General features: G+C 46.1%; 1 protein-coding gene across 1 annotated transcript in view; it reads right to left on the bottom strand.

The window, feature by feature from the left end:
* Nucleotides 1–16,395, bottom strand: part of ITSN1 (intersectin 1) — a 69,277-nt gene that overhangs the window by 34,975 nt on the left and 17,907 nt on the right. The window contains exons 11-18 of the mRNA XM_027637582.1: nt 14,072–14,334; nt 12,888–13,037; nt 12,557–12,697; nt 9,398–9,485; nt 9,086–9,225; nt 5,147–5,271; nt 3,918–4,144; nt 2,763–3,014 (exon numbers count right to left, since the gene is read on the bottom strand). Coding sequence (XP_027493383.1) covers nt 2,763–3,014; nt 3,918–4,144; nt 5,147–5,271; nt 9,086–9,225; nt 9,398–9,485; nt 12,557–12,697; nt 12,888–13,037; nt 14,072–14,334 — 1,386 coding nt within the window. The remainder of the gene's footprint in view (nt 1–2,762; nt 3,015–3,917; nt 4,145–5,146; nt 5,272–9,085; nt 9,226–9,397; nt 9,486–12,556; nt 12,698–12,887; nt 13,038–14,071; nt 14,335–16,395) is intronic.

The raw sequence follows: 16,395 nt of genomic DNA, 5'->3' as shown, positions 1-16,395 counted from the left end.
TCCTTGCTGTGCTGTTCCCCAGGGCTGGAGCAGCTCTGCAGGGGGGGTCTCACCTGAGGGGCAGAGGGGCACAATCCCCCCCTGCCCAGCTGCCCACGCTGGGGGATCAGCCCAGCCCCTGGATGGATTTCTGTCCCTGGAATAGTCCATTGAGCTCCTGACAGATTCCTTTCCCTTGGGCTGGTTGCTGACTTTTCCCCTCCCCCTGTAACTTCCCACCCCCTTCTTTTGGTGCAAACCCACCCATTATTTCTCCTTATTTTGGGGCCTCCTTCTGGCTCAGTCCCTGTCAGCTCAAAGCAAACCAGAAATAAAGGCACTTTGTGCTTGACCAGCTCCATGTGCTCTCACTGCAGTGCAGAGCAAAATTTCCACTGCAGCAGCACCAGGGATTGATGGAGCAGCAGGAGGGGGAGGGAAGGTCACATCCTGGGAAAAAGGGATTGTCAGCACCCCAGGCCAGGCTGAATCATCCGCACACTAAGAACAGTCACCCAGGTGGGACTCCCTCAGGGGGACAGGGAGGAACCACAGCCACCAACACACAGAAGGAACAGCACCGAAAAGCCACATTCCTGTTGTGGGGATGCTCCAAAAAGAGCATCTTTGACACGAATCACAGTCAGACAGAAACCACTGGGAGTTTTCAGAAATAAGGAGAAAAAACCCAACCAAAAGGTTTTAAACCCAGCTAATTGAATGTCTCTTCTGAGGGGGTTTGAAGCTACAGGAACTCCCAAAGCAGCCTGTGAGGACAGTCAGAGTCCTGCTTATCCAACCCCATTCAGTTCTCCAGGAACACTCAGGAAAAGGCACTTTGAAGGGTAATTTAAACTTCATAATTCATAACAAAACTGCTTTCTTACTCATTCATATAAGATACCAGTCACATCTGGTTTTGCAGCACAGGATTGGAATGTTGAACAAATTCCTTTGAACCTTTTTAAAATTAATTTCTTCCAACTTCCTTACATTTTTACACCCACCATCCCCAAGTCCCTACGACAAACAATCCCAGAATATTTATTTCCAAAATACAACTAGAGTTTAAATGTACACCTGAATAGTGAATTATAGTGTGGGGGGTTAGTTTTTATTTATTCAACTGTACTTTAGTCACAGCTGAGAACTCTTTTTGTGTCTCAGACAGAGAAGACTCATTCCAACTCCAAAAATCAATAAGTAACAAAACTGAGGAGAAACTGTCACTAGGAATTTGTTTTAAATAATATCTGTCCCCACACAGAAGCTTGGCTGAGTCACAGACAGGATTAAAATCAGTCTAAGCTCACAGTGAAAGACATTTAAAGTACATTGAAAGATAAGAAGCAGGGAAAGCCAAAATCCAAGAAAAATACAAAATCCTGTAACTACAAAGTGGGAGAACTAAAAAACAGAGTCCACAAGCCACTGACTCTCCAACCCATGAGGCCAGATCCAGGTCACTGACACATCCCAGAAGCTGGGAGAGCAGAGCCCTCCTCAGCCTGGCAAATCCTCCTCCTTCCCAACAAACCCTTGTCCTTCCCCCTCATTTCCACCCAGACAGGTCTCAGGGTTCATGCCCAGTGTAAAAGTGCTTTACACTGTTGTCAAGGTGATTTACAAGCTCTACATCCATTAAAGTCCTCCTGCCACAAGGAATTCTGCAGCCCAGCCTCCCGCCGGGATTCCCGCCTGTCCCAGCCCATGGATCTGGGTCCAGCTCTTTGCTCAGACCCAGCCTGGGTGGTACCTCCTGTCCAGATGGAAATCAGGACACGGAATTTGTTTAAGATGGGTCAAAATTTGGGTTTCAAACGGGTCCAAATTCAGCTTCCAGTGGTGAAGTGCTCGATTTGCCCGTGCCAGTCCCTGGTTATTCCAAGGAATGGTGATTTTGTGGCACCCAGGGCACTCCAGGCTGGAGAGCTGCTGAACTCCAGAGCTGCACTGATGCCACCAGCCAGAGCCACTTTAACATGTGAGCTTGTAAATGGTTGTTTTCCCAGGAAAGTCACCCCCTGGGCCTGGGAGAACCACAGGACACGACAAACACGGAAGGACTGAGGGTCAAGGAGCACAAACGCAGCATCAAAAGTAAGCTCTGGGTTGGTGCAGTTTAATTACTTTTGATAAAGTGAAGGAGTTTGTTAATTGGACCCTTGGGGAATTCAAGAACTACACGGGAACAAACTGTGTGTCCATGGAAATGGAGCAATTCCAGAGCCTTCCTGGAGTCAGGTAGCACTTACCCATTCCCTTTTAACCTCCAGAGGGAAGCAAAGATTCAAAGCAAGGCACAATTATAACAAGTTCACAATTTGACTTAGATCAGTCTGCCTAAAAGAGTAGCCCAGTTAAGCAATTACTGCAGAGCAGGAGAGAAATCCCCCATGAATCAGGCTTAATTATTGTCAAAAATAAGTTAAATAAAGAGAACAGAGAGTAGTTACCCCACTGTGGGAGAGTAAACTAAAATCAAGTCCAAAAGGAACATATAAAAAGACCTGCATGACCTCAAAGTCTCTCTTTAAAATGTGTGAAGTGCTCCTTAAAATCACATATTTTTGGCAAAAATATTATTTTCCCTGCAAATCTCTATTTAAAAATGTGTGCAGTGCTCCTTAGATTCTCACAGTTTTGAGAAAAATGTTACTTCCCTGCAAATCTCTCTTTAACATGCATGAAGTGCTCCCTAAAATCACATATTCCTGGGAAAAGTGACATTTTCCCTGTAAATCTCTAATTTTAGAGAGACAAGAGCAAATATTGCTCTAGACTTCGACACAACTGGGAAAAAAATTGGAGGTTATTCTGTATCAACATCCCTGCCATCAAACTTTTAGGTTTGAAGTTTCCTTTCTTTACACAACTTAAATTTGCTGCAGGAACATCCCAACCCCTCCTTACCATAACGATGTCTCCTGGCTGGATGGTGATCTCGTCGTGGCTTCTGGACTCAAAAGGATACAGAGCTCTATAATACACTATTTTTACATCCTCCTGAGCAGAAATGGTCAGAGGAGCTTTTTCTGAGCAAAGGAAAAAAAACACACAAGGAAAAAATATAAAATAATCAAACCCCCTTATATTTTTAAACGTTTGCAAAATGAGGGGAAAGTGGTGACAAAAATGAGCAGAGCTGGGAGTGTCTGCAGGAAGTATCTCGTGCCCTGTATGTGAAAATGAACGATTTAAAGACAATTTTCTTGCTATTTTCTCCTCTAAACATCAGGGGAAATCGTAGAAACACAGAATGGTTTGGGTTGGGAAGGATTTTAAAGCCCATCCAGTGCCACCCCTGCCCTGGGCAGGGACACCTTCCACCAGCCCACGTTGCTCCAAGGCCCATCCAACCTGGCCTTGGACACTTGCAGGGATGGGGAATCCACAACCCCTCTGGGCAGGATTTAGTCATAAAAGTGCTCTCTGCTCCCTGCACAAATGGAAACAAAAAGGAACTGTGTGCAGAGCAGAAGGAGGGGGATTAAATCTTAGATTTCAGGTCATTTTATCAGTGAACAACATTCCTGGGGAAGGCAGGAGAGGGACCAGGGGAACCCCGGGACATGTTGGTGCTGCTCTAACAAATCCCAAGGCACATTTTGCACAGCAAAATAAGGAAACACAGAAATAATTTCTGACATCTTGCATCAGGATCTTCCAGCCCCTTCCAGCTGAGAATCTCTCCTCACTTGGCACTGGGAATCTCATCCTGTGCTTTACACTCTGCTGAACCCCAGACTTTTAGGGACAACAGTGATGCCTAAAAGGACAATTTTTGGAGTCTAGAGTTCAATCTGCCCATTATTTACTTCACTGAGACTAGCAAGCCAATCTTGAAATATAACATCCTCCTGTATTAAATGGGAAGCCAGAAGAGAAAAGCACTGTTCCAGAGGCTCCCCACCAGCATTCCTGGTGTTTGACCCTACCTGCATTGGACCAGGGAGCCTGGACTGGCTTGGCTGGCTCCTGGTGGGGCTGGAAAAGTTTACTCAGCTTCTCTTGCATTTCCTGCTTCCCCTTCTCCTCACTTTCTTTCTTCTTAGGCATTTCTTCCCTTTTTTGCTTTTCATCTTCCTGAATTTTTTTTTGCCACTGAGGTTCCTCCTCTGGCTGCCCCCGATCCGGCCGCTGTTTGTCCCGTTCCTGGATTCGCCTGTTGGAAAACCAGGGTGGGTTTTTTTAAGCCACTCAAACCCAAGACCATCCCAGTCAGTTGTCCTCTGGGGTGATCTATGGCACAAAGTGTCCTCTGCAGGGTTTTTCCATTCCCTGGAAGAGCTGATTTGATTTTGATGAGTCACCAACCCCTCCCCAGCATCTCCTTACACAATTGTTCGTGGGATCACAGAATCATGGAATAGTTTGGGTTGGAAGGGACCTTAAATATCATCTCACTCTAACCCAAGGCCACAAACATCCCTAAGTAAGACTCAAAATAGCCCAATGAGAAGGGAAAAGCAGGAATCAGAACACGTGACACTCCTCATGTTGCTGTTGAGGGGTAAGGGGGAAACACATTTGAAAGCTTCACACAACAGCCTTGCAGAACTATCCAGAGTATTTCACATCCCCAGTTGCCAGAACTAACAAGTCCTTCCTCCAACAGAGGACAAGACAACAGAAGGAAAGGGTAACTGTGCTCTGCTAGAAACAATTTGCCCCAGTAGAGGTAACTCTGAAGATATAAAAGATGCCCAGTGTGCTTTGGTTTGTTCCATGACTTTTCCACCTCTGGACTTTCTTCAGACTTATGAAATAAGGGACAAATGCATGAGAAGAAGCTGCTCCTCACAGAAGCTCCTCACAGAATCCCAGGATCCCTGAGGCTGGAAAAGCCCTCCCAGCCCATGGATCCCCCCCGTGCCCCATCCCCACCTTGTCCCCCAGCCCAGAGCACTGAGTGCCACGGCCAGGCCTTCCTGGGACACCTCCAGGGCTGGGCACTCCAAACCTCCCTGGGCAGCCCCTGCCAAGGCCTCACCACCCTTTCCAGGAGGAAATTCCCCCTCATGTCCAACCCACCCACTTTCCAAACATTAGGTTGGTACCAGAAGGCACAAATCTCATCTCAATCCCTGAAGTTTTGAGTTGACAGGAATATTTTCTGAGAGGTGTTAAGGTTTAAATTAAGGGCTCAAATAAAGTCTTTTGTTACCTCTGAGCTTCTTTTTGCTTTTCCAGCTCCACTGTCTTCCTTTCTTGTTCCTTCTGTTTCAACCTCTCAGCTTCCAAGCTCTTCTGCTTCTGGAGCTGCTGTTTGTTATGGATTTCTCTCAGCTCCTGGAGAAAAAGAAGGAAAACATGTGTAAACATATATTATGGGAACCACAACTAACAGCCCCAAATATTCCCTTGGGAAGGAGCAACACTTGGGGATCTCTGTCCAAACTCATCTACAGTGGCAGATATTTCAGGTCTATACACCACTTACTGTTTTCCTGTTTTTATCCATTTAACTGAGATATTAAAAGGTTAAGAAACAAGAAGGCCTTTAAATGGGACTCTAAAAAGCTTAATCTGAAAAGTCACTTCTGTTTTGTTTGCTGGTTTGTTGAATTCACTTATTAATTTCCATGTAAAAATCTGCCTTCTGAGCTCTCACAACAGCAACACAGTTAATGGGTTTTATTTTCCAGTGAATGGATTTGTTTTCTCCATTAACACAAATACAAATTTTATCTAGAATAACCTGGAATTTTGCATTTAAACTCCTCAGCATTCCAAGGAGCAAAAGGATAACTTCACCTGTGACAACTGAGGGTTTTCACTGAAAATAGTTCACCTTGGAAAACTGATATGTTCTAATGAAAATATAGTACAGGCAGGAATTGAAACAGTTAATCTTGAAAGTATTTGGACAGTTTTTCAGAAATTCTCAATCTACAAACCAGCCACAGGAAGGTTTCCTGTGAAGATCCTCATGCACTGAACAAAATGTTGAAAATTGCATAAGAGAAAAAAAAAATGAAATCAAATATCAAATGATTCAAACCCACTTGATTAAGGGATGAAAGTTTAAAAAAAAAAGTGAAGTTGATCTACAGTACAAACTAAACTAAATATCAAGTGATTCAAACCCACTTGAGAGAGGTTTGAAAGTTTAAACAGTGAAGTTGATCCTCATGTCCCACTCAGACTCATTTCACTAATGATCCTCCTGAATTTTAAATTCAAGGAAAAGGAAATCAACACCATTAAGGAGATAATCAGTTCCCATCCAGGTCTGAATTAAAACTCTGCTAAGGACATCACTGCAATCCAGGGATAATTTGGATTTGGGCCATTCCCTATTTTATGCTCAGCCAGAGCACAATGACCCCGTGGGGATCTCAGTCCTGCTCTCCTGAGAGATCTTATTGCACCAAAGACCTTGTGCAGGTGCAAATCTACCCCCCAGGACCTGGGCTGTGGTGCCCAACATCCTCCAGCTGACAGGATCCCACTGCCTTGGGCTGGCAGGGATGGTCAGGATCACCCAGTGCCACCCCTGCCATGGGCAGGGACACCTTCCACCAGCCCAGGCTGCTCCAAGCCCCGTCCAGCCTGGCCTTGGGCACTTCCAGGGATGCAGGGGCAGGCACATAAGTTATCTCACCACTAAATATAAGATATCCCACTTCCATTGCCCAGTAGAAAACTGGGAATGCTGCAGCTGAGTCGTGCCTGGAGCAGGGAGCTTCTCATAGGAGTTTGTGGAATGTGATCATTAAATGCTGCTGCCAACCCTGGCACAAACAATGACACTCCTTGGTTTGCTTGTGCTGGCACTCCATGGCTGTGCTCAGCTAAGGCAGGATCTCCAGGGCCATTTGAGTAATTATTGAAGTTCTCCATAGACATTTAATCCCATTATTCCCTCCCAGCCCAGCCAGTGTGCTGGTTCAGGATTCCTCCTTTCCAGTGACACACCTGGATGGTGAGGAAATCTAACCCAGCTCATAGACCTAGGGCTGGATGGAGCATTTTTGGAGATTAAAAAATCCAATTTATATCCCTCTTTGGGTCAGCCAGGAGGAAATAAGGCTTTGGTGGGTATCTCCCACAACACAGGGGCTCCATTGCTTTGCCAAGTATGAGTGGCACAGGGGGGGAAGAACCAGCATCTCCCACAGTTCCACAGGAAACTAGCTGAAGAAAATTCTAGGAACACTTCAAGAGCCAAGCAATGGAGCTCTTCCAGCTGGATGTTCACAGAGCCCTACACTCATCCTGGACAGACACAACTTCCAGCTGTCCAGGCACAACTGGAACTCCAAAGACACAGCGAGGCTTTGCTGGTTCCTGGGGGGGCAGGACAAGGAATGTCTTACCTTAAAAGCAGAGAGAAACTGTTACCCTGGCACTGAACTCACAAACAGACCAACAGGGAGGGTTTGGAGGTGTCACAACAGCCACATTCAGGATATTGGATATGAATTAAAGCAGAGCAATATTCACTATATACAGACAAGGCATTGCTACAAAAACCTCAGTGCAACAAATGTAGTTGTTTGAGCCAAGATTTTGGCTTTTTGACAGAAAGGCAACAGAACTTGGGATACTTCAGGGATTACAATACAAGGATTCCATCAAATCTTCTCCCCTTGAGCCAAGCAGAGCATTTGATCCCAGGGGAGAGGGCCCTGCAGTCGTGTGTTCACTGAAGCTTTTCCACACCAACCCTTTCCTGCCCTTTTCCCAGGACCCAAAGCATTTGCTTTGGCCTTGGCAGACACAATTCCTCCCTTTTCCCCATCCTACAGCTCTGGGGGATTGCAGAAAGGGAAGATGCTGCCATCTCTCTCCTACTGGAATCACCAAGGACAGAGCTGTGCAGGAACACTTCACATCCAGGTGTTTGAACATCGTGACCAGAACAGGCAACAGACTTAAAGTCTTGATGTTGCAGATAAGCAAAAGTACTGAGACTGTTCTTCCCTCTGCCCACTTATTCTGTCTGGGTAATTTATGATCAGACATTGATCATAATTTTAGCATTAATATCCTTTGGTCATATTGATCTGCAAAACACTTTGGAAGGACTCCGTTAAAAAAATAACACCCAAAAAGCACAACACGTTGAGATGTGTCCAAAACCCACATATAAAGGAAAATAAACTGAGGTTTAAACCTCGAGGATTAATTAAGCAAGGTTTAAACCAGTCTATTTTCTTTTGGTATAAATTGAGCCTATTTTGTGTTGTGTCTGACTCTGTAGAACTCCTCCCCTTCCTTACTCCCTCAGGTTTTGAGTCAGTTTTTAATTTTTCCTACAGTTATTAATAACTTTAATATTAACCAAGCTATTTGTTGCTTAACTACAAACCCACCTTCCATTCTAAGGTTTCTGATTTAATCCCAAGACAACTCCAGAACCATCAATGTCTCTATTCCAGTGATTTTCCTGCTGAACACTTACAGCACAATTTCTGACACCTTGCAGGAAATTGGGGATTTTTTTGCTCAGCTTTCAGGAGAACCCCTCAGGGGAACTGGCAGATCAGCTACTTTAACATTGGAATGTTTAATGAAAAAATGAATGTTATTAGAGGTTTGTAACTGCAGACTGATTTGTACCTTCTCTCTGAAGAACAGGCACAGTTCTTGTGCAGAAAGACACAAAAATCACACAGGTCTCACACGAGACTGAGCAACAAAGCAGGAAACCACAACCCACAGACACCCACACTCAGGGACACCAGGGGAGGATGAACAGCAGGTGAAATTCTGATGGCAGGAGGAAATCAAGTCTTTTTAATTCAAGATTTCAGTTTGAACTCCTGATTCCAGCAGGTTTGACCTACTGGCACTCCTTGGTTGCCAAAGCACAGGAAGAGGCAATTTCAGACTTGCAATCAGAACCAGAGCTCAAATTTACCCCTGAAGAGACTCTGCAGATTGAGGTGATTCAAACTCTGAGTTGGAAAGCTAAGTAGCGTTTTGTTAAAAATAAAATAAAATAAAAATCAAATCAAACCCCCAAAAGACAGACTGGAGAATGCTCCCAAACCTGACTATCTAAATCAGCCACTTCAGTTATTTTTTGCCACATTCAAGTCAGAAAATGGTTCACTGAACACTGAGAAGGAAGGGTCATTAATGAGTCCTGGGTTACCTTCAGCTGATTGTTGAAAATATCAATTTCCTGCAGTTTGGATCGGGTTTCCTTCTCCACCTCATCCAGCTGGTCCCGGAGCTGCTGCCGTGCCAGCTCCTTGGCTTCCAGGGCTCTTTTGATGGTAAGAAGAGAATCTCCTGGTTTTAAACACATTGGCAAATAATTATTTCCTTATATGGAGCCCACTGGGTCACAGAAAGCACCATTTTTCAATATGGAGCTTGCAACACACAGAAAGCAATTCCAGGGGACACTGGGAGGAGGGAACGTGTCCCACCCAAAGTGAGACACACCCAAAAATGTACTCACTGTGCAAACTGTTCTGCTGGACTTGCTTGAGCTGATCATTGAGCAGCTGCTTTTCTGGGATCAACCTCCCCAGCATCTGCTGAGACTCCTGGATCCAGGACAGGGAAAACAAGCACAGAGACAGGCGTGGGGTGAGCGAGGGGTCACTTCAGCCACAACAAACAACTTCCACCAGGAACAGAAAGACAGATATTTACAGTTTATCTGAAGGAGAGAAAATAATGACTTTCCCTCAAAAGGAATATATCTGGCCAAAAGCCATGAAACACGAGCTCTGTGAGGTGAGAATCTTTGAGTCCTCAGTCTCTGGACTTGGTGCTTGTGGAAGGGGATTATGATCCTTCTCACACTCAACACACAGTTGTAAGATTGTGAACTGGTATGTTATGGGGGTCCCTGCAGATGAGAAATTCCTCCTTCGGTGGATCATACATATATATACATTTATATTTATGTTTCACAAAGAATCCTTGCTCTTTCTGGAGGATGAAGAGCTGCTTCACACACCTTTCAGAAGCCTTGACCCCCAACTTCAAGTTGTCAAACACGTCACAGCAGCAGGAGGGGAAAATGCTTCTTTTATCAAAGATCATGAGTATGGACACCCCAACTTCCAGACAAACAGAGCAATTCCTTGGAGCAGCTGTCTGGAATTGCAGGGGTTTGAGGCCTCAGCCAGCTGACAGGTTCAATCTGTCAGGAGGGATTGCAGGTGACATCACCCCACCCAAGAATAAATGTCACCTGACTGCTCAATCCCACAGTGAGTCCCACAGAGGTTGGGGAGTCCCCATCCCTGGAAGTGTCCAAGGCCAGGCTGGACGGGGCTTGGAGCAACCTGGGCTGGTGGAAGGTGTCCCTGCCCATGGCAGGGGTGGCACTGGGTGGGCTTCAAGGTCCCTCCTAACCCAAATCATGAGTTCCACAGAAAGTTGTGGTTTTTGTTCCAAGACCAGGGGATTGGCTGCACTGACACAGCTCCAGATTGTCCCACTTTCCTCCTGCCAGGCCTTGACTGGGCTCTGCAGTGCTCAGCTCACATCTGATGGTTATGCAAGGACTGCAGCCTCCTGTAATCTCCTTATGTTCCAGCAAATATCCCGAGAAGGCACAGCAGAGTCAAGGACTTTATGAATCCCCAAAGGAGCAAAATTCAGCTGGAGCAGAGCTGACTGTCCAGCTGCTCTGCCCAGGGCACCTCTGAGGCCCCTTCCAGCCCAAAGCACCCCTTGTGCCTGGGAGTCTGGGAATCCTGCAGGTCCACCAAACAGCAGGATGGGTGTCAAAACAGAACAGGATTTACAGAAAGAGTTCTTCAAGCACAAAAAGTACCCCAGGACAGCATTTCAGGGTGGAATGAGATCACCACCTCGGGTGTTTTGCTTTCAAAGGCCAGAACACTTCCCAACTCCAGATTACTCAATACACTGAATAGTTTGGAGAGTGTGTAAGGACAGAGAACGCCAAGGGACCGTGAAGGTCAAATTCTGTTTCCTGAAATCACAGACAACCACGGAATAAGAACCTATCCAAGAACATCCACCAGATGGTTCTCCACATCCTTTCCTTGTACTGGAGAAACAGATGAAAGACATTAATGGCAGCACTAACTCTGAAGTTTCATGCAAAAAGAAACGTCCAAGAATTGAGTAACATCCCACATGGCAGTGAAATCAAATCCCAGGCCCTGCCCCTTGAACAAGGGAAAGTTTTCTTCAAATTCCTTGGGAGCCAAAGGATTCATCAAGGAGAAAAACAGCCCCTGCAGGTAATAAGCAAGTCACAGATCAGGGCGTTGGAAAGGAGGATCCTTGTGAACATCCCTGGAAATGGCACTTGACCAGACAGGTCCAGGTAACCAGCACAAACTCCCATCAGCCAGGATTAAGTGGTGCACAACTTCTGCCACAAGTTTAATGAAACTCCCTCTTGAAACTAATTAACAGGTTGAAGAATAATTACTCCTTTGAATTGACTCATCTTTCCACAGGGAATTTCAAGTGTATTAAACTAAACTGTTTCCAAGGGAAGGCACATCACCCTTCAGAGATAATGCCAGTGCTGACTTTTTAACCTATTTGAGAGTTTGGAGGATTAAAATCTCCTTTTTTAAAACTCAGCTGATTTACTCTGTCCTCTACAGATGAGACAGAAAAATTGACAGGATATTTGAAAAAATAATGGGTTTTTTCAGGAAAAATCTTTTAGGTTCTCCCCAGATAAAATCCAGCCATTTCTCCTAAGCAGTGACACAGGTTTTGGGATAAAAACACCTCATGTGACACTGCCTGAAATATCAGTGGTGGAGATCAATTAGCACCTGAGGGAAGGTATTACCACAGAGCCACAGCTATTGCTACAAAATCACCCCAAACCCAAAAATCCAACAGAAAAACTGCCAGGGAAGGCAAGAGTGAAGCTGGACTGGAGCAGTAGGATTAGGGTTTAAGTCAGGTTTTACACCTGAGCCCTCCTAACCTAAGTTTGAGACTCTCTTTGCAGAGGCAGAAACACACTGAGATCCCCCCAGGACAAGCCAAGAATTGATTTCAAGCAATATGAAATATGTAAGGAAGAGAAAAGTCCCTAAATTAAATCCTACAGCCCCTTGGGAACCTTTAAAAACCACAAAGCACATTCTCTCCCGAAAATCAGACACCTCCTCAGTTCCATTCCACAGAGAACTTCAGATGGAGCAGCAGGAGAGGACAATGCCAGGGCTAGACCAGGAACTAACTGGCTTCACTGGGAACTGCAGCTTTGAAAGTTCATTATTTTACAATTAAAAATGGATCATCCACAAGCCATTTCACTGAAGTCGAGTCTTTCTCCCAGCACACAAACTGCAACCACTGCCAGCAAAATCCACGCCATGAAACCCCCTTCTCCTCGTCCTCCCAAACATCTGAGGCCAAACAATTTCTCTCCTGCTCCCCACAGCAGGATTACAGGAGGATGAAGTGATAAGCACAGACACAGCTTCTAGTGCAGGCACAATTCCTGGATGGGTCTGAAGAACATTAGTTTCCAGGAATGACAAATTATCTCCAAGGATTCTTTCGGGGCAAGGAACAGCACACCCCATGCTGGGGCAGCTCTGCTCAGGGAATCAATGCCAAAATTCAAGGCTAAGAATAAAATCAGAGAAGGTTTTCTCACCTGTAGCTGCTGCTGCAAATGGGTGATTTCTGCAATTCTGAGCTCTCTGGATTTGTTTGTACTTTCAATTTCTTGTCTTTGGGTCGAAAGCCGACACCTGATATCCTGAAGTTTTCCCTCCAGCTGGTTCCTTTTGTCATTCTTGAAAAGGAAGGAAAAAGAGCTCTGGTTTTATTTTTACCAGAACGTTTTGTCAGGCGAGTCAGGATCTAAAAAGTACTTTTATTTCATATTTACAACCAAAATTCCAGCAAATAAACCCGGCCATGGCACAGCCACTGTCACACTGCCACACTGTCCCTGTGTGTTTGACCCAGGATCCATCACCTACCAGAGCTTCCAGCTCGAATTCCAGGGTTTTCTTCTTTGCCTTCAGGACAACAATGTCCTCCTGCTCCTTGTTCCTCTGGTTGAGCAGCTCCTGCCGACGGTTCCGCTCCCACTCCAGCTGCCTCTGCCTCTCCAGCTCCCGCTTGGCAGCCTGGGGCATCCCAGGAGAAAGGGAAAAATAAAGCAGAATTGGAAATTTATATGATTTATATAATTATATACGATAAAACAAATGATATCTAACTTGAAAATAAATTTAAAATAAATAAATATAATTGCTAGACACATGTCATTGCTATTATAATTCATAATTGCCGTTATAATTAATATTTTAATGAGCAATTAAACCATTAATAAAAACACACTCCTAGGCTGCTCTGTGCCTCTAAGCACACAAATTGCTCAGTGCTTTAAGTGCTCACTGAGATGGGGCTCCCCTGCACAGCAGAGGTGACTAAAGAGAGAATCCCTTCATTTTCACGTTTCCCAAGGTCCAGTTTTCTGATTCACCAACTTGTTTCATATTAAGGCTTTGAAAACTCTCCAGAAAAGTATCAAATCCCTTTCTAAGCCCCACCACTGGACACCCTGCAGCTTTGCAAAGAACAGCCAAGTGCTCTGCACTGGACTCATCATTGTTTGGCAGTGGGAGAAAATGAGAGCTTTTTAAGTTCCCCAGGGTGTGTTTCCTCTGACAAATTAAAGGCCTGGCCCAAATCATAGGCCAGGTTGGATGGAGTAGTCTGGGCTAGTGGAAGGTGTCCCTGCCCACGGCAGGGGTAGGGACTGGATGATATTAAAGGTCCCTTCCAACCCAAACCATTCTGGGATTCTATAAAATCACCTCATCACTGGAAAATCATGAATGCCATAGGTTTTTCTTCATTCATTCAAGCATCTCTTTATATCAAATAATAATAATAATAATCATTATTATTTTTAAAGGAGTCAGAGGTCAGGAGCACACTGTCCTACATTGAAACATCTCACCCATTCACTCCACAGGAAAAATGAAGGGATTGCTGACTCTTCCTCACCTCCAAGCCCTCAGAAATGTGGGTTCATGCTCCCAGTGTTGCTCACTCCCAATGCCAGCCCGGTCCTGAGTGCCCATCTCCCACCTGGTCCCCCCCAGCCCCCGTGCCCAGGACACAGCCCCCAACCCAAGCTCTGCTCCCCCGTTACCTCTCTCCTCTCTATTTCTTTCCTCCTCTCCTCCTCCCTCTGCCGCTCCAGCTCCCGCTGTTTCTCCAGCTGCTTCTCCAGCTCCAGCTGCCTCTTGCGCTCCTGCTCCTGCCGCTCGCGCTCCTTCCTCTCCTGCTCTGCCCTCTCCAGCTGTGCCAGCCGCTCCTGCTCCTTGCGCTGCTGCTCCAGGAGCGCCTGGCGCCGCTTCTCCAGCTCCAGGTTCCCCCGCTCGAAGTTCTCCCGCTTCTTGTCCTCGAACGTCACTGGGGGGGGTGGGAACAGGGGGCAGAGAGGGGAATGAAGCTGTCACTGACTCACACCAGTCCAGATCAATGTGAGTCCGAGTGTGGAATCCAAGTGGAACAAGCTCCCAGCAGGAGCAGGTGCTGCTCCCCACTGTGGAGCTCCACGGGTCATTCTGGGGTTGAGCATTGTTCTGGTTTGAAACCCCCAAAAATCCAATTGCCAAGTCCAAGCCCCCCTCCCACAACTCACCCCAGTGTGAGAGGGGTTTTCCAGACACAACACAGGACTCAATATGGGGGGAAGGGAATTATATTACAATAATTCCACAAATAAATATTATAATACATTATATACACAATCCTAACTACTTCTCCTATGATAAAGCAGTATTTACATTGGATCAAATCTCTTTTCCCTCCAGTAAAAGTTCAGAAGGGAAGAAGGAAAGATCCTTTCCACTTTCAGGGCAGCAGTCTCTCTCTTCTCCCAAGCAGCAGTTGGAGTTGGAGTTGTAGCTGGATCTCTTTCTATTACACACAAGGGGTCTCCTCTTGCCCCTCTCAGCCCTTCAACTCCAAGCAAAGGTCTCTCTCCCATGGACTGCAATAGTTGGGACAAAAGCTCACTTCACCGCATCATATCATGGGCTGTAAGACATCCCATGAAGGTCCCTCCCTCGAGGGGTCAAGTTCCCTCGAGTCAGAACATGTAGGGCAGCTTTCAGTTCAGTCTTTGCCTTAAGCATTCCATCAGAGCTCCTGTGCTCTGTCTCAGTCTGCCAGCCTGGCCAGCATTTACACTGTTGAGCCCCTCAAACCCACATCCTCAGGAAACCAAGGTGTGGATTTCCATCCCCATTCCTCAGGCTTCCAGGTCTGGAAGTCCATCAAGTGGGGATAATTTAGGCAAAGCATTCTCCAGGTGATCCTCTGTGAGGACACGGGACCACTGATAACTGCAGCAGTCCCAGAGCCAACACTTCCATCAGAGCAAGGCCAAGGATTCAGCTGGTGACATCATCAAAAAGCCATCAAGCAAATAACCAGAATGAATTTAAACTTGATATTCTCCCAAGATCGCTCCTTACTGCCAGGAAAGAAATGGCTCAAGTTCTGGAGCAGCTGAGCCCAGGGAGTCTGGATTCCTGCACACCCACATCCTCACCACTGGCCTAAAAGTGACCTCAGTTCCAGCACAGGTTCCCTGACATCCCTCTGCAGGATCAGGGATTGTCTTCCCTCCAAATTATTCTTCCCACTTCACCTTCTGTTCCTTTTCATACCCTCTGTGTCCCACACCCCACAGTCCAGATTTCTCTCCCTGCATGCCCAACATGGACATTTTTGGGATGCAAGGCAAGAGACAGCACATATTTTCTCCCAAGTGTGCACACACTGCTGGACACATCAGTCCAACAGCTGCTGAACCAGCTGAATTCTTCTCTTTTCAAGTTTGTCCCCTTCTGTTGCCAATTCCCTTTTCTCTTCCTTTTGTTCTTTTCCCAGAACTGTTGGAAGTTGTATAAAACCCCCCACTGTTACACAGACTGGGAGGAAACAGGGCTCTGTGGGAATACTGGGATCTCTTACAGAGCACCCAAGCCAGAGGATGAAGGCAGCAGAGAGTTTTCCTTGCAGTCCTGGAACAGGGATGCAAAGTGCTGCCTGTGGGAGTGCAGGAGAGGAGCAGCCTGGAGGCTGTTCCCACCTCCAGTGTCACCAACACAAAGGAGCAGGAAGGAGCTGGACCCAGCAGTGTCCTGGTGATGCCTCTGACATGTCCCAAACTGCTCTGCAGAGGCAGCACTTCCCAGGCAGGTTGTGGAACCCCCCAGCAGGGACCTCATGGGAACATCCCTCTGGGAGCATGAAATATCCCTCCTGGAACATGAAATATCCCTCCTAGAACATGAAATATCCCTCCTGGAACACGAAATATCCCTCCTGGAACACAAAACATCCCTCTGGGAGCACAAAATATCCCTCCTGGAACATGAAATATCCCTCCTGGAACATGAAATATCCCTCTGGGAGCACGAAATATCCCTCCTGGAACACAAAATATCCCTCTGGGAGCAC

The sequence above is a fragment of the Corapipo altera genome, unplaced genomic scaffold (genome assembly GCF_003945725.1).
Source record: "Corapipo altera isolate COAL_440 unplaced genomic scaffold, ASM394572v1 0, whole genome shotgun sequence".
Classification (NCBI taxonomy): domain Eukaryota; kingdom Metazoa; phylum Chordata; class Aves; order Passeriformes; family Pipridae; genus Corapipo; species Corapipo altera.
Note: the sequence above shows the minus strand (reverse complement) of the source record. Positions and strands in the feature narration are given on the sequence as shown.